We start from the raw sequence: 24,368 nt of genomic DNA on the forward strand, positions 1-24,368 counted from the left end.
AGCCTGCCCCATGCTTATAACCAAGACTGGACTGCATTTTTGTGATTAAGATATCGAAACTTCAAGCTTAAGAAAGAAGGCAAAAACATCGCATGCATTTGAGCAGATTCAGCACACATTATAGGACTTTCATTCTTCCACATGGCATTTTGCAGCATCTTCCAAAGGCCTAAAACAATTTTATCACCCAAAAATGTACTGGCATAACTTACCTCATGTGCTCTTTGCTGCTCCAAAAGATGCTGATAATTGCCTGAAATCTCTACTGCTAACTTCTGTTCTGTTTGAACTAGGAATTCCATCCATGTTTCACATTTTTCCAAGAAAGTTTGATGTTGTAGCAAAAATGACTGTAACTTACTGACAGAAGGAAAATGAATAATGGTGATGCTGTTGCTTTTTTTCTTATACCTTCAGCATATAAAACTAGATTAAATATTCTCTGTTCCAATTCTAATTTGACCTCCACAAAGCTCATGTTAGGTGTAAAATTTTGTGAAAAATCAAAAGAAAATTGAAGAAAAGATATTTAAATGACAAAATTATATATCTTTAATATATTCTTATATAAAAGTTTTATTTTTTGATTAAAACAATATTCAGTACATTAAACATGGGAAATCACTTCATATTTTGAGTTTCTCACTTTTAGTTCAAATTGTGTGAATAACATTGGAAAGATCTAGAATTTATAAATATATACAAATCATGAACTTATTTCTACTGATATTTCAGAGTGGCCAAAATATCTCTGGGTTACTCTACCTGAATCTTTCTGTAGTCTGGGAGGAGATCAGAGACCAGTGCCGGTTCAGATTCTGCATCCTTTTGATTTCTTTATCATTTAGGGGTAACCTGTATCCAAGCTCATTTAGCCGGTCTAAATCTGGCACCATGCTGCTGAATTTTAGCATCTGTCCCTGAAAGCAAGACGCAAAACTAGATTTAGCAACACGGTCAGAAAAGGCAGAGTTCTTTCAAAAGTGCACAGCGATCTTCTGATTTCAGGAAGAAGCTGGTCTTTGGTCTCCTCTGCATTTCTAGGCCACCCCCTTGCAACCTCCAGTGCTGCAAAGAAAGCAAAGCTGCATCTCCTCATCAGCTTCCACTGCTGCTGCTGCTGTTGCTGCTATAGCTACTCATTATCCCTTATTGAACATTTAATAGTTTATGTGTATTATTTACTTGATTTATTTACTCATAAGTAATTCTTGCTTGAACTGATAAAGGATGAAAATTGTGTTGATGACTGAAAGGACTTATTTCTTACCCTTTATATTTCATTTATCCATGTTAATCTGCTCCTTTATTATTTAATAATAATATTAGTTATAATAGTAATAGCTAACTAACATTTATTGAGCACATATGAACCAAGCATTGTTATAAGAGCTTTACAGGTAATAACTCATTTTATCCTCAAAACAATCCCATAAGGTTAGAACCACTACTATTCCCAATTTACAATGAGGAAGAAGAGGCACAGACACTAAGTAAATTGCTCAAGGCCACCCAGCTAGTAAGTGGTAGAGCCAGGTAAACACGACTTGTTGGGTTCTCCTTGGATGGAACACAATCCCACCTGAGCTCCCAAATCACCACCCGTTATCTTAAGGGCTTCAGTTTTAGGTCCTTGACCCCAACCCCAAAGTTGGTGAGACTCAACTGAGAAAGCAGTCTATGCTTTCAGATCGCTTTCCTCCCTTCACACACAGGACAAAGCTGCCTGTCCTGGTTTTCCTGTGGGTGTTCGTAACTCCACCTAGGAAATCAGCTACAGGCAGGAGAAAAGGTCAGGACACCTTTGGCTGTGTGTGTGTCCACTCTGTGTGCTCTGCAAAAGGCTCATAACCCTGAAGAGAGAATAAATCTTGCCAACTGTCGAAGCCAAAAGCAAACTATTAGATGGCAGAATTTCCACAGGTGGACATCAGCAGTGAACAAAACTGACATGCCATGGTCCCTCTCATGGTGCTCAGAAAGAGTAAGACACTATTCCAATAGCAGAGAGAACAGCAGTCACCTATCACATGAACTCCTTGGATGGTACGATGAAAGTCTGAAGAAAAATAACAGTGGGCTATGAAACTGTGTCGCTGGGGGGCCTGGCCATGGACAGAAGGGGAGGCTTTCTGAGAGTGACCCTGAATAAAATGACCAGGAGTTGATGCCTTTTGGGGACAAGGCACGGATTCAAGAAAGCGGGGGATGGGCATCTTACACACACACGCCGGGAAGCACTGCAGCTCCCAAGTGCCTGGAGAAGGAGACAGAAGGTGGTGAAGGCGAGACCCTTAGGGAGGTGGAAGCCAGCTATTGCTGGTCTTGATACTTCGCACAGATCTTTATCCTGAGAGCAGTGGGAAGCCATGGAGGGTTTTAAGCAGAGGAATAATAGTAATAAAATGTCCATGTCTATTGTATTATTTTATTTACTGTAAAGTCGTTCATGATTAAGTAAAATCTTTTAAAAGAAAAAGATCGGGCTTCCCTGGTGGCGCAGTGGTAGAGAGTCCGCCTGCCAATGCAGGGGACACGGGTTCGTGCCCCGGTCCGGGAAGATCCCATATGCCACAGAGCGGCTGGGCCCGTGAGCCATGGCCGCTGAGCCTGCGCGTGCGGAGCCTGTGCTCTGAAACGGGAGAGGCCGCGATGGTGAGAGGCCCGCGCAAAAAAAAAAAAAAGAAAAGAAAAGAAAAAAGAAAAAGATCATTCTGGCAGCTATAGGTTGGAGGGAGAGAGGTCGCTGCAAAGAGGTCCACAGAGGCTGAGGCTGTGGCCTTGGCCCCTGAGCAAGATCGGACAGCGTAAAGTAGGAGTGGATGACGGTAGTGATGGAGATGGGAGGTTCAAGAGCTATGAAGGAGGTGATGGATTGGGCGCAGGGAGGGCCCAGGGGCAGGAGGAGGACTGAGGTGGACCCGAGCTCTGCTCCTGGGGGCCTCCCATCACGGACCACGAGATCAGCTTGAGCTCCGTGCCACCACTCCTCTCAAGAGAACAGGAAAGCAGAGCTGGCAAGAGTGTCCTTGGGAACAGAAAGTAGGCGTATGTCAGGAGTTTTGAGTTTTCTTTAGGGCTTTGAAGATAGAAGATCTGGAACGAGGATTTGAACACACTTACCTTAAGTTCCTCCATCCTTTCCTGGATGGTCGAGAGGTCAGACGAGTGGTTAGGGTCCTGCCCTTGTAGTATTTCTTCAGCTTCTACTATCCAGGCTTCCAAAGCTTCTAAACTCTTGGTAAAGGTTTCATAGTCAAGAACTCCAGCCTTTCTTACACAAAAGAAAATTGGTATTTAGAAATCTAGTGAAAGGGCAAGCGGATATTAAAATTATTTTTCATATTCTTGTGCCAAATTGCCATGCTCAAGATGCCATTTCTAAAAAGACAAGGCTACCATAATTTAAATTTTCTTCTTTTTATTTATATAGTTTGCTTAACACTTAGAATTACTTCTACGTGCCATTAGTTAACCAATTAAAGTTATTTTTTACATACATTATCAAACAGAAATATATTCTGATTCTTGCAAAAACTTGTCAGGTAAACATGACTGTTAACGTTAAAGCCACTTAATGTCTATTAATCAAACATATTTTACCGTGGAAGGAAGCAATGATTTGGGGGCAAAAGTACATTGTCGAGAAAAGTGCAAGACTCCCATGTTCCCTTGACCCCATTGGAACTTCCAAATTTGTTTATTTTTTAACTTCTGGTCTTGAAGGAGGCATTGTTTCGATGATGAAAAATTTTTCTTTCCTGTGTTTATGCCCAGGTTTTATAGAATGCCCAATTTATAACACCTGCTGAATGTGAGCTCTGTACCTGTAACATAGTCTGCTGTTTGCAAAGAGCCTGTTCTAGGGCACATAAGTGTTGACTCAAACAGAGTTGATCAGACTGAATGGCCGATGCTGCCGAGGCATCTACTTGTTGCTTGAGTTGCTCTCCCAGCTCGTGGAGAACGAAAAGGGAATCCTTAACTGTCCCCAGTCCTTTGAGGAGGTCCTACAGAAGATGAAAGCATGCCCATCATGAAACAACATGTCAAGTGTACTCCTTATTATAAACAATTAGGAACACTCAATTCTTTTTTTTTTTTTTTTTTTTTTTTTTTGCGGTACACGGGCCTCTCGCTGTTGTGGCCTCTCCTGTTGCGGAGCACAGGCTCTGGATGTGCAGGCTCAGCGGCCACGGCTCACGGGCCCAGCCGCTCCGCGGCATGTGGGATCTTCCTGGATCGGGGCACGAACCCGTGTCCCCTGCATCGGCAGGTGGACTCTCAACCACTGAGCCACCAGGGAAGCCCAGAAACACTCAATTCTTATCTGTCAAATTATTACATTAAATAACCTTCACCTTCAGGGAAAAAAATCAAGAACTGAATTCCATTTTTAAAAACACGTGTGTGTATTAACATTTAAAAAATGTACTATTCTGATTATAAAAGCTACATAGGTTCATTGTAGGACATTGGGGAAATGCAGAAAAACGTATATAAACAAGAAAAAACATTATCTACAAGTAGAGCCAATAACTGAAAACATTTTGGCAGTTTTTTCCTGCCTCTTCATGTAATTGATATCAAATTGAAAACCCAGTGCTACATTTTACCTTTTTTGACTTAATATTATACACACAAGAGAGGAACTATACATGTGGTCACATTTTAGTGGTTACAGCACACCCTCCCCTCTTGGTGGGTGCAGAAGCCTAGCTATGGCTCTGGTGAGCAGGAGGAAGGGTAGACTCTATCTCTGTTCTTTTCTGTGATATCTCTTGCCTCCATTTTTTGTGGAACCCTTTTATATGCTCCAAATTAATAAGCTGGTGGAAATTCCCTGTTTCTGGTTTCCGTCTACCTCTGAGGGATGACAACTGACTGATTCTTCCACCTGTTGCTGGTGCCCCACCAGATACAGAGAGAGCAGAGCCTGCTACACCCGTGCACGGGCTACAGTGAGAAGGGGAAAAACAAAGGGCAACTTTAACCCTGACAGAGAGATCAGAAAATTCACAGCAATCATCTCAAGCACTAGACTCTAGAACAGGCATATCTCAACGAAGGAGGACTGAAAATTGAAAATGACAAATTTCATAAAGATAAACTATGTGGAAAGAGAAAAAAAAAGCACAGAATTTACTGTAAATCTTAAACTTTAGCTTTAAAGTGATTATTCATTTTTCATGTGAAGGTCTTAGAATGGGTTAAACTTTTATGTATGTGTTTTTTATAACTTGCCTAATTCTAATAACTGATTTGGGAAAGTTTATAAGAAGGTCTTTGAAATAAATTCATTAAAATAGAGACAAATAAGGACAAATAGTAAGAGGCATGTGATAGGTGAAACGAGAGAAGAATTGCTCTTGAAAACCTTAAGTAGGTTATTGGCAGCTCCAGTGAAAAAGAGAAATATTAAAAAGCTATTAAAAAGAAGTATACCCATAAATCAGGAAAGAAAGACCTCTTCCTACCATTAAGTTCTTAGAAGAAATTATTATGTTGATGCTTACATAAGAGATAATGGACCTCACTGGACAATACTTTGGAACAGTGGAATTTTAAAAGATGTAACATTACTCTTCATATGGTCATTTCTTATATTGACCATCTCTGTAAAAACAGATAGCCTAAGTCTTTCACATGGACTGTATTCCATTAGGAAAAATGGGAAAACAAGTCTTTAAAAATAAAACAACAGGAGGGGGCCTCTTAAATCTGTTACATGTGCAACTGTGTTCTGAAAACCTAGCAGCCTCTCTGATACTTGAAACAATTATTTTTGGATAGTTGTCTCACATAGAGACATAATAAAAGCTTAAACACAGCAGCACCAGCCCTGCTAAACTTGAGAAGTCTAAGCTTGAGAAGTTGGTAACACGCGATAGTTCTTGAACATACGTTGCAATCTTGAATCCATGTGGCAACTTCGTCGTCCGCGATGTCCTTGTCAGTGGCTGCCTTCAAGAGCTCATTGGTTCGACCCTCCTGCTGTTGAACTGTAGCAGCACACTGTTTGGAGTAGTCCTTGTATCTCTGCCAAAGCTGAAGTAGGGCCTTGCTGGCGTGCAGCTGCTCTGCAATCTCTTCCAGCAAGTGATTCCATCTGGAAAAGATAGCCAACACTCATGGGCTGATTCCCACCTCTCACCAAATGCTGTTATTTACTATTTTATTTTTCATGATCCTGGTTCATGTGAATATGGAAATAATGCAGATGTCTCATTTCTATTGAATGTAATAAAAAGTAACATTTCACTCTCATATTTCAAGGGTAGGTAGTAGAAATGAGGTCAATCTTGGGGTATACCACAGTTCTAATTCCTTTCTGAATATCTTCACTACATTTACTTATCCTTAAGTTCATTTTGTGAAACTTAAAACATTAATAGAATAGAACCTATAAAGCTCAAATTCAGAATGCCAGTGTTTTAATTGTATTGTTATTTATAATAAGATCGTGATATGAATAATGAGCAACAGTGTAAAACCAGCATGTTCCATACCTCATATTGACTTCTTTTAGTGTATTGGTAAGAGTTTCTGTCACAGGCGGGTGACTCTCTTTTAACAGTTGGTTGGTGACAGAGCCAAATTTCTGTAAGCTCTTTTCCTGTTTCTCTAGATCATCTTGAAGACTCTGCCCAAAGGAAAAGTGCCACAGATGACATAACAGGATCTAAAAATTCTAATGATCAAGTTTAAGAGTAACTTATAGCTGTTTTCATAAATACAAACATACAAATACAAAAACCATGCCTTTGCCCCAATGCTTTATGAGCTTTCTTTAGATAACCATTTTTTCTTTTTTATGAGTTTGTTCTTATGGGTGTGAGGAGGGCTCTTAACAATTGAGACTTCTTGGAGTGGGAGCTGGAGTTCTGCTGGGAAAGCTCACACGGGGAGCCCCTGTCCACCATCGAGGAGGAAGGTGTGGGGTTGCTGGGTGTGCAATCCATTATACTGTGGCTCTCTTTGCTGCTCAGGGTCAAAGTCCAGATCTCTGCTTTATTGCTTACCCAAAGTTGCTCTACCAGAGATTCCTGATAGTGAGACTTTAAGAAGTCATAGCTTTTCTGAGTACCAGCTCTAAGTTCTATCTCTGATGTTCTTCCTTGCAAAGAATATTTATTAGGCAGGCTATAGGCTTGGTGGTGTTGTCTACCAAGAACCAGTGAAGAAAGATATTTCCCTGGAAATGTTGCTGAAGTGATAGACTCAGTTCTTAGTAAAACTCCATAGGTGAAGCAGGCTGCAAAAATCCAGTCCCACTTACCACTGATATATGGTTGCCATCATATCAAAATATATAAGGGATAGACCCTGAATCCTTTCATATCTTAAGACAGAAGATGAGAAACACAGAGTAAGCTCAATTAAAAAGTACTTCTAACCTCCTCAAAGTTATAAAATGTCTTTTTAAGCTTACTATTCTCAAAATAAGTTTTAATGATTCTTAGTATCTGCAACAACTATTTTAAGGTTTAAAGAAATTTAACCTTGTACTTTGTATGTACAAGGTTACAAAGTACATACTTTGTATGTACTTTGACTTCCCTGGCGGTCCAGTGGTTAAGACTCCACACTTCCAATGAAGGGGGCACAGATTCGAACCCTGGTGGGGAACTAAGATCCCACATGCCGTGTGGCGCAGACACACACACGCGCACACACACAAAAGAAGGAAACTGTATATGCTCATTTTATCCTTCCTCCCTCCTGCCTCACCCCAAAAAAGGGCATTCCCTTCAGAAAGTATGCATATCATGTCAGTAACATATAAACTTTGATTGCCAAGCCAGGGACGTGGACCGATGTAAGGAGGGACATGCGAGGCTATCACCCCACCCCTTAGGGCCTGACTTGCTCATCCCATAGGCTGCGTTATTTAGCCAGGGAGAAAGGGCAATGGCAGGTGAGAGCACCCAGCGCCCAGGTGTGCAGGCGAGTGAGGGCAGCAGCTGATTGAGAGCAGTAACCTAAGAGAGGACAGTGTGCTGTTTAAGTCAAACAGCAGCAATGTCCTCCTGGATGAATACAGTGATGATGGACACACAGGAAACCAAGCAGTAAGTGCTAGAAAAGGAGGATTACGTGTACACACCATTGACATTCTGCTGAATGCAAAGAAAACAACTTAATGGTTTAAAAGTTTATGACTTTTGTTATTTTTCTTTTTGTTTTCTTTTTAATCCTGTAGAATGTGTTTAGAAAAGCAGGATAAAAAAGAGAAGGGGAAGACATAAAAGGCAGCAATAATGGATCCAGGGGATTGATTTGGGTATAAAATCATTTTATAAAATACATTCATGTGGATATTTATATAATTAAAAAAATCATTTAGTTATATACCAGTTATTCCAGAATTTGGTATCCACAGGCAAGTTTGGTTATGTAACAAATAAAGCAGGTAAAATTAATTTTAAATATTTTTAAAATAATTAAATGTAAACAATATACACTAATTATTCCAGGATGATGTTCGCATTTGCTCATTTTTAAAAAAAATTTTCTCAAATTAAAAAGAATGTTAAGGATGGGTTCAATTCATCCCTTACCTGAAGATTGTCTACCTGAACCTGCACAGCTTCTAAAGATCCGGTCAGCAGACGGAATCGGGAGAGAGAGTATCTGGCCTCCATGAGGTAACTGTTTATCTCATCAAAGGCCACTTTGTGGTGGCTCCACTGGTCAAGCACAGACTTCAGCAGGATCTTTAATTGCCCAACCTTTTGAAAGAGACAGAGGCTTCTTATAATTGCATAATATTTTAAGTGATAAAATATATAAATATATATTGCATTGATGGGAAAAATATTAACATTTAAGAAATTCATTGGGATTTCAGCCTTTATAAATAAACTCAAATTTAAAAAAAAGATTTGAAAAGTAAAATGTAGCAATGTTGAAATTTAAGCCTTTCATACTTTTGATCAGGCAGTCTAAATTAAAATGCTTAAAAAGGTTATATATATATATATAACCTTTACCTATAGTACATATTATTTACATGTATTATAATATAAAAGTGATAAAAGGTCAGTATATTTAATACCACAGTTTAGGAAACATATTAAACGAGTGTTTTAAATGCATTAACCCATTTTATCCTCATAACAACCTTATGAGGTAGATGGGATCGTTATGCTCATCTTATATTAAGGAAACTGAGGGACAAAGAGGTTATAAAAATCACCTGAGATCATACTGTTAGAGTGTGAAAGATCTAGATGTAAATCTAGGCAGACTGGTCCCAAGAAATGAAACCTATCTATCATCTGTCCATCTACTTACCTACCTATCTATTTATCTATCTAACTATTTACCTATCGATCCATCCCAGGTATGTGCAAGCTCTCTCTCTCTCTCTCTCTCTCTCACACACACACACACACACACCCACACTCGAATATCTTAAGATAAAACATCCAAGAACATTCTTTCCTGTACTTATCTGCAACAGAAAAGGTTTTAGTTTGATCTGTATCATATCTGCTTTGGACTTCCTGGATTTCACTTCTAATCTTTTGAATATGGAGTGAGTATGGCCATGATTAAGAAAAGAGATCATATAAATTAACTTGCACCTGAATTCTCTGCTCTTTTTCTTAGCATAACCAAAAATGTTGAAACCAATCGAGGTACTATCACATGGGCCAAAGGCCTAAGAAAACGAGGCAACACTCCCACGTACAGGCAGGTGTCAGGGCCTGTCCTAGGAAAGTCAGGAACAAACATGAACGTAAAGCCAAGAGATCAATGAGAATTTCTAAATCGTCTATTTCTTCCTTGTATTATTTTTGGTTGTTTTTCATGAGAAGATGTTTCTGTGAAAGAACCACTCAATTTATTTAGATGGTAAATTGCTTCCAAAGAATTGTGATGATTTATAAAAGTGCATAAAATAAAACGAACTAGATTTAAAATCGGGTTAAAGATAAGGTAATTAGAAAGCTGCCCTCGGAGACCATCACGTGGACTGTGAGAAGCGGTTTGCTGGACACCTTGGTCCCTGTCAAGGTGTCAATCTGTTGGTGCCTCAGCCCTCACCTCTGGAAAGTGTGGGCAGGAACCACTGGCACAGGTGTGTGCAGAGCAGGAGTTGTTACATGTATTCTTACTGGGGGATTCAACCCTCTATTCAGCACATAATGTCAAACGTCTTCACAGAGCTTACGTTTTAGTGAGAGAATTTAAAAAAACGAGCAGACCATATCATATGTTAGAAGTTGATAAATAACACAGATAAAAGCAAAGCGGAGAAGAGAGTCAGGGAATGTAAGGGGAGGGTGTGAAGGCTGTCATTTAAAACAAGGTGGTCAGGAAAGCCCTCCCTGAGACGGCGAATTTAAACAAGGGCTTTGAGGAGAGGGAATGGCCATGCGGATATTAGCGAGAGGGGGCTCCGGGCAGAGGGAAGAGCCAGGACAAAGTCCCCGAGTGTGGAGCACACCACTGGGTTCCAGACTAGGGGGAGATCAGAAGCACAAGAAACCTGTGGGCTAGCAGTGGGAACCGCATGGTTTTGGCCTCATTCTGAATGAGACAGGAAGATATTGCGGGGTTGTGAGCAGAGGACTGGTGTGATCTGACTTCCATTTTACCAGGACTTCTCTGGCACGGAGACTATTTAGGAGGCCACTGAAATAATCAAAGCAAGCAGTGACGGTGACTTAGACCTAGGTGCTAGCTGCACAAAGTGGGGCAGAGGCTGGATTCTAGATCTATCCTGAAAATAGAGCTGACAAGATTGTTGATGGACTCTGTGTGGGTCTGAGGGAAAGAGAGGAGTGAAGAATGACCCATAGGTTTCAGCCCATGCAACTGGACAGGTAGAGCTGCCATGAACTGAGGTGGCAGAAAGTGTAGGTTTGTGGGGGAAGAATGGGAGTTGGGGGCTTCCCTGGTGGTGCAGTGGTTGAGAGTCCGCCTGCCAATGCAGGGGACACGGGTTCGAGCCCTGGTCCGGGAAGATCCCACATGCCGCGGAGCAACTGGGCCCGTGAGTCACAACTACTGAGCCTGCGCGTCTGGAGCCTGTGCTCCACAACAAGAGAGGTTGCGACAGTGAGAGGCTCGTGCACCGCGATGAAGAGTGGCCCCCACTTGCAACAACTAGAGAAAGCCTGTGCACAGAAACAAAGACCCAACACAGCAAAAATAAATAAATAAATAAATAAAATTAAAAAAAAAAAAGAATGGGAGTTGGTTTGGGCAGGAAGTTTGAGATGTCTAATGGTCATGCAAGCGGAGATGTCTACAGAGGACTTCCCTCTGTGTCTGTCTCTGTCTATAGTTTAGGCGAGAAATCCAGTCTGAGGATACACATCTGAGAACCATCTGTGCCTAGATGGTATCTATGGACATGGGAATGGCTAAGATTATTAAGAAAGTCATCTTCATAGTAATGTTAATTACAGGAAACATCCGAAGCTAGGCTCTTTAAAAGAAGGTTAATAAAGTGGACTTAACACTACCAATAGATGCTGTGTAGATTCCGTGATTATTTATTTATTTACTTTAGGAAAACCAAAACCTATGTCACATTTGGACATGAGATGGCAACCACAGTCTTGGAGGCAGCTCTCCACAAGAAACCTTACCATGTGGTCTAAATTTGCCCAGGTGTGGTTGAGATCCTGAAGCGTGCTCATGACAAAGCCAGAGACTTCTTCTTTCTTGTTCTGAATCAAAGCAAGTCCATTCTGCTTAATTTTCTCTACCTCTTTTTCTTTTGCTTTAATCAAATCTTCCAGATCCTGAAAGATGAAGAAACAGTCATTTTAAATTATTCTATTATGGAACTCTGGGGTACACTGAAATTGAGCTATTATAGTCTCACAGCCGAAAAATCTTTTATTAATCTGAAAAGCTTATCATTCTCAGGATAGGGTCGCCAGAGTGATACTTCTTCTTACATTTAAATTTTTAAAATTCTCTTTTCATTCCATGAGAAATTAGCATAACAAAAAACCACGCAAAATTTAAATGGCACTAGATAAGTTTTTTCAAGAAGCTACAAGGAAAGAAATATATGTTGGAAATGGTAACATGATTTATATTCTCACATTCATTTATCTTGCTGTTGGAAAAGTTACACAGTCCTAGCTCATGGGATGAAATGCGTTAGAATGGTATTCTGGACCCCAGTATCTGAGATTTAGTTACATTTCTGTGACTATCAAGCTGTGCCACTTTGAGCAAGTGAGAAACTTCCACAGGGTCTCAGTTTCTTCAGATGAAAAATCAGAGTCTCTATTAACCTGTCTTTCTCCCTAAAATACTCTGATTCTAAGTGAGTATGAAAAGTTGTACAAGTTTTTTTTCATGAATCGAATCCTCATTTTCTTTAGAATTTGCATTTATAGTGGTCAGGATGAAATGTTCAAAAAAGAAAATGAGGCAATGATCTGGAGATCATACTTAACCATAATCCTCACCAATATTTTAAAGCCATCTGAAACTCTGGAAAGCTCAGTGAGCCAGGCTGAGACTGCTATCAACATTTTATGGATGAACAGTGGGAGATTATGTCACGCAACCTGTCTCCAGTCACAAAAAGGCCAGAAGTAGAATTAGAATCCAAGACTTCTGAGCCCACTGACTCCCAGCCCAGTGCTGGAGGCAGATGGGAATTGTGGAGAAGAGGTAAATCCATGTCGGGGTGATGTGAGAAGCTGTATATTGATCCTGGTTACATGCTCATAGTCAAAAGTACACCCCCCAGAACTAGATATGCAGATTGTAGGCCTTGGAGGTTAGAGTGAAGAAAATTGCAAAATATTTTAAGTTTGTATAATGTCTCAATTCTGTGAAAAAGATTTCCAGCTTCCTGTCATGATCCACATATGGATAACTCCCTTGGGCTTGGGTAGTGCTATGGATAGGATACTAGTGAGAAGTCCTGGTCTCTGCTGTTTTAGTTACAAATGTACCTCTTTTAATTTTTGCTTCATGTGGTCCAATCTTTTAATCACTCCCTACCTTATGTATAAAATAGGAATAATAATACATTTGCTTATCTCAAAGGGATAACATTAGATAAATAAATCTATGAAATCCCTTTTAAGCTGTTAAAAACTAGGCAAATGTAAGAATTTATTTTATTCAGCCATTTGGTAATATGCACTGCTTCACTGCAAATTTATTTATTTTTCTCTCCTTAACTATTATGAAGCTATTTTTGCCTTGATGTATTAATTAGAAGTTCATGTAATTAGTAGCCTAAAGAGATCATTTTTGTTTTGAATAACTGTTCTTTCATTTTCACTTTATAATTTTGTCAGTATTTTGACAGCTCTGATAATTAACCTGAAAATAAATATAGTGATTACCAGTGTTACAGGTCCTTTATACAGTAAAGAAAACATAATGAACTTTACCATTTAAGGACTTTTCTCTCTGCTTCTCTAAAAGATTACATAATCATAAATAATCCTTCCAACATTGTCTTTAATATGATCCTAGAACTCAACCACTGGAATTGAATTTATCCTCATTTATCCAGAGATGTTAACTTTTTAAGTGAGCAATATTAAATGAATGACCCATTGCTTAGAAACACATCTCAAAAGTGTCCTGCACATTTATGTTGGCATAAAAGCAAAACCCAGGAGGGAAACAGGAATGAAATATATATTTTGTGCAAAACAAAGGTGTTTTCCTTTCCCTCCAATAATAATTAAAAGATGATTCTGTTTCTGATCAATGAAGGGAAAAGCCAAACCTAACATTTTTTTGCTATCATAAATCATTCTTAACTTGGGTTAATTCATAAATATCAGTTTTTATGTTGGTTCAAATTCATAAATCACTTCTGAAAGAGTGGGAAAATATCCAAGATTTTTTAAACAAAAGAAAGCTTGAATCCAGTCACCAATGTAAGTATGCTGGCTTGAATTCTACACTCTGGTCCAGAAGAACTGTTTCTCAAAAATGACAATAAATTTTTATCAAGGTTTGTGGTACTGCCAAATGGAACCTGCCAGTTAGGCTACTGTGATTTATATGTGATGCCCCCAAATAACTCTATGGTCTACGTTCATTCTGTTCTTTGTTTCAAAAACACTGACTTTTCATTTGACATCACAAATTGGCATTGGAGTTAAGTTCTTTCAACCATACTTGAAGCTTTTCCTCCTGACACTGCCTGGTGTGACCCTCTGGGAGGTTAAAAATTTGGGTCTGAAAAGGAGTGAAACTTGGTCAAGTTTCTGCTACATTTTCCAGCTAGCAATCTCTCTCTCTGTGTTAAATAGAAGACATGTACATAAAAGGAAAATGGAAAATGGCAGAAAAAAGTATACATTAAAGAGAAGAAAAAATAGTAAGAAAGAGAAAAATAAAAGGAAAGAAGGCAGAAGAAAAATAAAGGAAAAGAAAAGTTAAATTAACCTATATTTCAGTCTTTTAATAGTCAAGTTTATTATTATAACAGTGTAACAAGGAAGCACTAATCTTGCTAATGTTAATGCTGAAATTATGTTTTAATTTTAATGAAAACATTTTAACTTACGAAGTCATCCTTTGAAGTAAAATTTTGAAATTCTGGCTTACTTGTACATTTTAGAGTTCATAGCTTACTACTTGAAATCCTACTGGCTCCTGGAAAATTGAAAAGGCAGTAAGACTAGCTGATGCATGTTTTTGGTCTTCCATCTTTTACACACCAATCTTCTGATGTGAAGGTTTTTATTTTTTTTTAATTTCAAGGTAGTTCCCTGTATGATACTTTTCTTTACCATTTTCATGCACCCTCAAAATTGTAATCCATGAGCTTGTCAGCCCAGCACAAGAGCATGTGCTCTTCCTTTTGGAACCAAAAAGCTTTGACTGAGAGCTTAAATATACATCTCTTTACATATGCCCCCAAAGAAAAACTACTGGTTGGAAGGAAGATCATTACCAAAGGCCTTTCTTTTTGAAAGCTGAAATATAAAAACAAAATTTGGGGAAATAAGCGTTTCTGTAGAATTGCTTCACAGTTTAACCTTCAATTGTCCTTAGGAAACACTACAGAGAACTATCACAGCTAATCTGTAACACACTACAAATTATTGAATTATTTTTTAAAAATTACAGCATTTGCTGTAACAGCTTACATTTCTTTTGTATAAACAAGAATCCCTGAGGCAATATTAAGTGGTTCTAAGTCACTGGAAAACATTTAGAGTCTGCCCACTCCACATGCACCAAGATCCTTATCATCAACAGGAGAACAAGCAGGCGCTGCTCGGTCTTCCCAATGGGACACAGTAGGAGGTAACACTGTCCCCTGGGAAGCGCTGGCTCATTGGAGTTGAACCAGAATCCAATCAAGCCTGTAGTGCTGACTTCCATTTATAGGAAATACAGGGGAGAGGAGAGCATCTCAAGGAACTACACAGGCTAATCCTGAACCTGAGTCCAGTCTACAGTTTTTGCAACAAGTTAATAGTGTCAAAAAAAAAAACTTAAAGAGACTTAAAAGATCTAAGAAGAAATGGAAGATGTGGACACTGTGACAGCTTTGTTTAAGTAAATTAACTTAAAAAAAGATATTTTAAAGACAATTGAGGAAATAGTGTTATGAGTTGGGCATTAAATAGTATTCAGGGGTTACTGGGAATTTTTTTGTGGTGATAATGATATTATGGTTATATAAGAAAAAGGTCCATTTCTTTTAGAGAGGCACACTGTAGCATGCAGGAATAAAATGACACGATGTCTGGGGAGGTGGAGTCAAGATGGCAGTGTGGGAAGATGCCGAGTTAGCATCTCCCCATAATTAGGATGCCTGCCGGCTGCTGGTGGGGGACCCTGATGCCTAAGGAGACGAGAGGAACCCCCAAGTGAACTGGTAGGACGTGGGGGACTGAGGGGGGAGGAGAAGTGGAGGCCAGAAAGGATCGGCACCCCTGAGGCCAGGGAGATAAGGAGAGGCAGGTGGGAGGAGCCATCCGGGAGGAGCGCGAGAGGAGCAGAGGGCATTTGCCCCGCCCACTTGGGGCCGGGGAGCCTGCTGAGTTCCCAGGCTGATCCCCTGCCCTACAGGGTCCCCTTCTCCCCCCGGCCACATTGGTCCTGGGGGCACAGGAAGGAGGCTGAGGGGAGAACAGGAGAGTCAGGTGGGAAGGGCCCTCCAGGAGGAGCAGGAGAGGAGTGGAGGGTGTTTGCCCTGTCCACTCGGGCCCAGGAGCCCCACTGAGCTCCCAGGTGAGGTCCCCCCAACCCTCTGAGACCAGGGGTGGGGGGCACGCCTGGGCGCCTTCTGTTCCTTGAACCTAAGCCCCACCCCCTACAGAACCCAGGGCCTTTTCCAGCCCTGTGGGTCCTGAGCATTGGCCTCGCCAACCACCCAAACCTTGCCCTTGTTTAGGCCCCGCCCTCCACAGCCAAGGCCTTCTCCCCCATTTTTTTACTTTCTTTTCTTTTCTTCTTTCTTTCCTTTTTTTTTTTCTGCCACGCCATGCAGATTGGGGGATCGTGGTTCATGAGCCGGTGGTCGGGCGAAGCTCCTGCGGTGGGAGCTCTGAGTCCAAAGCACTGGACTGACACAGAACCTCAGACCCCAGGGAATATTCATTGGAGTGAGGTCTCATGGAGGTCCTCATCTCAGCACCAAAACCCTGCTCTACCCAACAGCCTACAAACTCCAGTGTTGGAAGCCTCAGGGCAAACAACCACTAAGACAGGAACACAATCCCACTCATAAAAAAAATTAAAAAATGAGACAGCAAAAAAATATGTCACAGATGAAGGAGCAAGGTAAAAGCCTATAAATAAATGAAGACCAAATAAATGAAGAGGAAATAGGCAATCTACCTGAAAAAGAATTCAGAGTAATGATAGTAAAGATGATCCAGAATCTCAGAAATAGAATGGAGGTGTACAATTGAGAAAATAAATGTTTAACAAATATCTAGAAGAACTAAAGAATAAACAAACAGAGAAGAACAACCCAATAACTGAAATGAAAAATATACTAGAAGGTTATCAATAATAGAATAACTGAGGCAGAAGAACAAATAAGTAAGCTGTAAGACAGAATGGTGGAAATAACTGCCAAGGAGCAGAAAAGAGAAAAAAGAATGAAAAGAATTGAAGACAATCTCAGAGACCCTCTGGGACAACACTAAATGCACCAACATTCGAATTATAGGGGTCCCAGAAGAATAAGAGAAAAAGAAAGGGTCTGAGAAAATATCTGAAGAGATTATAGTTGAAAACTTCCATAACATGGGAAAGGAAATAGCCACCCAAGTCTAGGAAGCACAGACAGTCCCATACAGGATAAACCCTAGGAAAAACACACCAATACACATATTAATCAAACTAAAAAATATTAAATTCAAAGAAAAAATATTAAAAGGAGCAAGGGAAAAAACAAAAAATAACATGCAAAGGAATCCTCATAAGTTTATCAGCTGATTTTTCACCAAAAACTCTACAGGCCAGAAGGGAGTGGCAGAATACATAAAGTGATGAAAGAGAAAAATCTACAACCAAGATTACTCTATCCAGCAAGGATTTCATTCAGATTTGATGGAGAAATCAAAAGCTTTTCAGACAAGCAAAAGCTAAGAGAATTCAGCACCACCAAACCAGCTTTACAACAAATGCTAAAGAAACTTCTCTAGGTGTGAAACACAAGAGAAGAAAAAGACTCACAAAAACAGACCCAAAACAATTAAGAAAATGGTAATAGGAACATACATATCAATAATAACCTCGGGGCTTCCCTGGTGGCGCAGTGGTTGAGAGTCCATCTGCCGATGCAGGGGACGTGGGTTTGTGCCCCGGTCCGGGAAGATCCCACGTGCCGCGGAGCAGCTGGGCCCTTGAGCCATGGCCGCTGAGACTGCGCGTCTGGAGCCTGTGCTCCGTAACGGGAGAGGCCACAACAGTGAGAGGCCCACGTACCACACAAAAAAAAAAAAACAAAAAAAACCTTGAATGTAAATGGATTAAATGCCCCAACCAAAAGACATAAAAACAAGACCTGAAAGGATACAAAAACAAGACCCATATATATGCTGTCTACGAGATACCCACGTCAGACCTAGGGACACATACAGACCGAAAGTGAAAGGATGGAAAAAAGATATTCTATGCAAATGGAAATCAAAAGCAAGCTGGAGTAGCAATACTCATATCAGATAAACTAGACTTTAAAATAAGGACTGTTACAAGAGATAAGGAGGAACACTACATAATGATCAAAGGATCAATACAAGAAGATATAACAATTATAAATGTTTATGTACCCAACATAGGAGCACCTCAATACATAAGGAAAATGCTAACAACCATGAAAGGAGAAATCGACAGTAACACAACAAGAGTAGGTGACTTTAACACCCCACTTACACCAATGGACAGATCATCCAAACAGAAAATAAATAAGGAAACACAAGCTTTAAATGACACAATAGACCAGATAGATTTAATAGATATTTATAGAACAATCCACCCAAAAGTGGCAGAATACATTTTCTTCTCAAGTGCACATGGAACAATCTCCAGGACAGATCACATCTTGGGTCACAAATCAAGCCTTGGAAAACTTAAGAAAAGTGAAATTGTATCAAGCATCTTTTCTGACCACAGTGCTATGAGATTGGAAACCAATTACAGGAAAAAACTGTAAAAAACACAAATACATGGAGACTAAACAGTGTGCTATTAAATAACCAAGAGATCACTGAAGAAATCAAAGATGAAATAAAAAAAATACCTAGAGACAAATGACAATGAAAACATGATGACCCAAAACCTATAGGACGCAGAAAAGCAGTTCTAAGAGGGAAGTTTATAGCAATTCAATCTCACCTCAAGAAACAAGAAAAATCTCAAATAAACAATCTAACCCTACATTTAAAACAACTAGAGAAAGAAAAACAAAGAAAACCCAAAGTCAAGGAAAGAAATCATAAAGATCAGAGCAGAAATAAATGAAATTGAAATGAGGAAAACAGTAGCAAAGATCAATAAAACTAAAAGCTGGTACTTTGAGAAGATAAACAAAATTGATAAACCCTTAGCCAGACTCATCAAGAAAAAAAGGGAGAGGATGAAAATCAATAAAATTAGAAATGACAAAGGAGAAATCACAACCGACACTGCAGAAATACAAAGGATTATAAGAGACTACTACAAACAACCATATGCCAATAAAATGCACAACCATGAAGAAATGGACAAATTCTTGGAAAGGTACAATTTTCCAAGACTGAACAAGGAAGAATTAAAAAATATAAACAGACCTATCACAAGCAATGAAATTGAAACTGTGATTAAAAATCTTCCAACAAAAAAAGTCCAGGACCAGATGGGTTCACAGGCAAATTCTATCAAACATTCAGAGAAGAGCTAACACCGATCCTTTTCAAACTCTTCCAAAAAATTGCAGAGGGAGAAACACTCCCAAATTCATTCTACGAGGCCACCATCACCCTGATACCAAAACCAGAAAAATATATCACAAAAAAGAAAATTATAGACCAATATCACTGATGAACATAGATGCAAAAATCCTGAACAAAATACTAGCAAACAGAATCCAACAGCACATTAAAAGGATCATACACCATGAACAAGTGGGATTTATCCCAAGGATTCAAGGATTCTTCAATATATGCAAATCAATCAATGTGATACACCACATTAACAAATTAAGGAATAAAAACCATATGATCATCTCAATAGATGCAGAAAAAGCATTTGACAAAATTCAATACCTATTTATGATAAAGACTCTCCAGAAAATGGGCATAGAGGGAAACTACCTCAACATAATAAAGGTCATATATGACAAACCCACAGCAAGCATCATTCTCAATGGTGAAAAACTAAAGGCATTTCCACTAAGATCAGAAACAAGACAAGGATGTCCACTCTCGCCACTCCTATTCAACATAGTTTTGGAAGTCCTAGCAATGGCAATCAGAGAAGAAAAAGAAATAAATGGAATACAAATTGTAAAAAAAGAAGTAAAACTGTCATTCTTTGCACATGACATGATACTATACATCGAAGATCCTAAAGATGCCACCAGAAAACTAGTAGAACTAATCAATGAATTTGGTAAAGTTGCAGGATACAAAATTAATGCACAGAAATCTCTGGCATTCATATACACCAACAATGAAAAATCAGAAAGAGAAATTAAGGAAACCCTCTCATTTACTATTGCAACAAAAAGAATACAACACCTAGGAATAAACCTGCCTAAGGAGGCAAAAGACTTGTACTCAGAAAACTATAAAACACTAATGAAAGAAATCAGAGATGACATAAACAGATGGAGAAATATACCATGTTCTTCGATTGGAAGAATCAATATTGTGAAAATGACTATAGTAACCAAAGCAATCTACAGATTCAGTGCAATCCCTATCAAACTACATATGGCATTCTTCACAGAATTAGAACAAAAAATTTTACTACTCGTATGGAAACACAAAAGCCCCCAAATAGCCAAATCAATCTTGAGAAAGAAAAACAGAGTTGGAGGAATCAGGCTCCCCGACTTCATACTATACCACAAAACTACAGTAATCAAGACAGTATGGTACTGGCACAAAAACAGAAATATAGATCAATGGTACAGGATAGAATGCCCAGAGATAAACCCACGCACATATGGGCACCTAATTTATGACAAAGGAGGCAAGAACATACAATGGAGAAAAGACAGCCTCTTCAATAAGTGGTTCTGGGAAAACTGGACAGCTACATGTAAAAGAATGAAAATAGGGCTTCCCTGGTGGCGCAGTGGTTGAGAGTCCGCCTGCCGATGCAGGGGACACGGGTTCGTGCCCCGGTCTGGGAAGATCCCACATGCCGCGGAGCGGCTGGGCCCGTGAGCAATGGCCGTTGAACCTGCGCGTCTGGAGCCTGTGCTCCACAACGGGAGAGGCCACAACAGTGAGAGGCCTGCGTATCACAAAAAAAAAAAAAAAAAAAAAAAGAATGAAAATAGGACACTACCTAACACCACACACAAAAATAAACTCCGAAAGGATTAAAGACTTAAACGTAAGGCCAGACACTATAAAACTCTTAGAGGAAAACATAGGAAAAACACTCTTTGACATAAACCACAGCAAGATCTTTTTTGACCCACCTCCTAGAGAAATGGAAATAAAAACAAAAATAAACAAATGGGACATAATTAAACTTAAAGGCTTTTGCACAGCAAAGGAAACCATAAAGAAGACAAAAAGACAACCCTCAGAATGGGAGAAAATATTTGCAAATGAAACAACAGACAAAGGATTAACCTCCAAAATAACACAAATAGCTCATGGAGCTATCATATAAAAAAAAATCCAATTAAAAAATGGGCAGAAGACCTAAATAGACATTTCCCCAAAGAAGACATACAGATGGCCAAGAGGCACATGAGAATATGCTCAACATCACTAATTATTAGAGAAATGAAAATCAAAACTACAATGAGGTATCACCTCACACCAGTCAGAATGGCCATTATCAAATAATCTAGAAACAATAAATGCTGGAAAGGGTGTGGTGGAAAGGGAAACCTCCTGCACTGTTGGTGGGAATGTAAATTGATACAACCACTATGGAAAACAGTACAGAGTTTCCTTAAAAAACTAAAAATAGAACTACCATACGACGCAGCAATCCCACTACTGGGCATATACCCTGAGAAAACCATAATTCAAAAAGAGTCATGTACTGCAATGTTCATTGCAGCACTATTGACAAGAGACAAGACATGGAACCAACCTAAATGTCCATCAACAGATGAATGATAAAGAAGATGTGGCACATATGTACAATGGAATATTACTCAGCCATAAATTGAGTTATTTGTAGTTATTTGTAGTGAGGTGGATGGACCTAGAAGTAAGTCAGAAAGAGAAACACAAATACCATATGCTAACGCATATATATGGAATCTAAAAAATAAATGGTACTGATGAACCTAGTTGCACAGCAGGAATAAAGAGGGAGACATAGAGAATGGACTTGAGGACACGGGGTGGGAGGGGGAGGCTGGGGCAAAGTGACAATAGCATCGACATATATACACTACCGAATGTAAAATAGTTAGCTAGTGGGAAGCAGCAGCATAGCACAGGGAGATCAGCTCGGTGCTTTGTGTCTACCTAGAGGGGTGGGATAGGGAGGGTGGGAGGGAGGCTCAAGAGAGAGGGGATATGGGGACATGTGTATGCATATGGCTGATTCACTTTGTTGTACAACAGATACTAACACAGTATCATGAAGCAATTATAGTTCAGTAAAGATCTATTTAAAAACAACAACAAACACAGTATGGTACTGGCATAATGATAGACATATAGATCAGTGGAATGGAACTTAGCTTCCAGAAATAAACTCATGCATTTACAGCCATTTAAAAATAAAAAATGACATGATTTCTGGGATTCACTGTAAAATCTTTACGAAGAAAAGAAATAATGCAGGGAAGTATGTCAAAATTTTGATAATTATTAAATCTGATGATCAGTATAGAAGGATTCTCTACTTACAATTGTATCTGAAAACTCATAAATTCAAATTTATAAAAACAGGTGAAAAAAACCTAATAGTTAGAAAAACTCTATAAATCACACAATCAGAGAAACTTGTTACCAAATGCAGCATTTTTCCATACTGAATCCTCAATTCTCAGGACCCGCAAATTTCTTCCGTGTACACAATGAAATTTTGTAGCGGCGCCTGTCAGCCACCTGGACAAGTTACCTGACAGTCTTTCAGTGCGTTCTGAACTGAAGCCTGATCTCCAATTCGCTGTTGTTGCTTTAGTCTCTTTTCCTGGGTTTCAAACCAAGTTTTCAGACATTGTACATTATTTTCATATTCTGACCAAGATTCCAATAAGCCTTCCAACAGCTGAATCTGAACAAACATAATGAAATGAAATTTGCAATTTTATTTTAGAATCAAATTACTGGCAGGTCACTATTTCCTCCAGATTAAGAATTCTTAAAAGACAGTCCATTTTATATTAAAAATGAATGTTAAAAAGTATAAAGCCATGACCATTACTGGTAAATAAGTAAAGAACTTAAGTCAACTTGAGGCAAAGGAAAAAGATATTAAGAAGCACCTTTAATAAACTAAAACAATATGAAATATCCAAAGAGCAGTGGGTACACAGACAAAATAATGAACAGGGCTGAAGAACTGTTAGAACCTTCAGGGGCCAGTCTCTTCAGAAGCAGTTGTGTGCCCAGTGTAGCCATACTATTTGTGGAATGAGTTTTCTTAACAGAGTGTACCTATTTGTGGCGTTTTCATGAAACATGGACAGCAGAGAGCACTTGGCTCACCTTCTCAGTGACGAGACCCTGCAGGATTTGCCAGCTTTTATTCATGGCTCCAAGTTGCTCAGCAAAATCAGTCTTATCACTGCGTTTACTTTCCACGTCCTGACTGCTGATTTGTAGCACAGACTGGTTCACAAAATCGACGGTCAGCTGTTTACAGTTAATGTCGATCTTAAAACCCTAAAAAGGGAAAGGCGAAAATAAGAAAACAAGCTTATATGTTTAAATGTCTTATATTTTACCAGGAATTGGAAAGCCTTCAGTAACCTTAAGATTAATATTATCACTTGTGTGATTTAGTCCAAATGGCACAATCGGTATGTATTAATATAACCCATTGTGGGCTTCCCAGGTGGCGCAGTGGTTGAGAGTCTGCCTGCTAATGCAGGGGACACGGGTTCGAGCCCTGGTCTGGGAGGATCCCACATGCCATGGAGCAACTGGGCCCGTGAGCCACAATTACTGAGCCTGCGCATCTGGAGCCTGTGCTCCGCAACAAGAGAGGCCGCGATAGTGAGAGGCCCGCGCACCACGATGAAAAGTGGCCGCCGTTTGCCACAAATAGAGAAAGCCCTCGCACAGTAACGAAGACCCAACACAGCAAAGATAAATAAATTAATTAATAAACTCCTACCCCCAACATCTAAAAAAAAACAAAAAAACACAGATGTGATGCTTCTTAATCAAATATATGAATTTATAAAAAAAAATTTAACCCATTATCTTCAGAAGTTGAATATATATAGTATATGAATATACTGAATATAAATTGAATTTATACATTTTGAATGTATAAACATATTGAATTTGAGTTTGTAAAGATTTGAATTTATAGATATATTGAATATAAATTTTTTTTTAGGTAGGAAAGTAGAATTGGGCAAATTGTATAATCTCACTATAAAATATTTACAAATTATAGTATTTATTTTTATGATTTCTTAAAATGACACAAAATCTTATTCAAAATTATTCCTAATACTGGACAACTTTCCTATGCCTATAACTAGGGAAGCAGTTTTCTTACTAGAGTAGACCTACCTGGTCACTATATATGAA

General features: G+C 39.2%; 1 protein-coding gene across 4 annotated transcripts in view; it reads right to left on the bottom strand.

Moving 5' to 3' along the window:
* Positions 1-24,368, bottom strand: part of SYNE1 (spectrin repeat containing nuclear envelope protein 1) — a gene marked incomplete at both ends in the record, with an annotated part of 450,185 nt that overhangs the window by 87,994 nt on the left and 337,823 nt on the right. For all 4 annotated transcript variants that reach the window (XM_079716491.1, XM_079716490.1, XM_079716492.1 and 1 more), the window contains 10 exons: positions 213-360; positions 766-920; positions 3,124-3,270; positions 3,828-4,010; positions 5,905-6,109; positions 6,510-6,643; positions 8,562-8,732; positions 11,607-11,762; positions 22,723-22,878; positions 23,313-23,489. In XM_079716491.1, coding sequence (XP_079572617.1) covers positions 213-360; positions 766-920; positions 3,124-3,270; positions 3,828-4,010; positions 5,905-6,109; positions 6,510-6,643; positions 8,562-8,732; positions 11,607-11,762; positions 22,723-22,878; positions 23,313-23,489 — 1,632 coding nt within the window. The remainder of the gene's footprint in view (positions 1-212; positions 361-765; positions 921-3,123; positions 3,271-3,827; positions 4,011-5,904; positions 6,110-6,509; positions 6,644-8,561; positions 8,733-11,606; positions 11,763-22,722; positions 22,879-23,312; positions 23,490-24,368) is intronic.

Source organism: Hyperoodon ampullatus (assembly GCF_949752795.1).
Source record: "Hyperoodon ampullatus genome assembly, chromosome: 12".
Classification (NCBI taxonomy): domain Eukaryota; kingdom Metazoa; phylum Chordata; class Mammalia; order Artiodactyla; family Ziphiidae; genus Hyperoodon; species Hyperoodon ampullatus.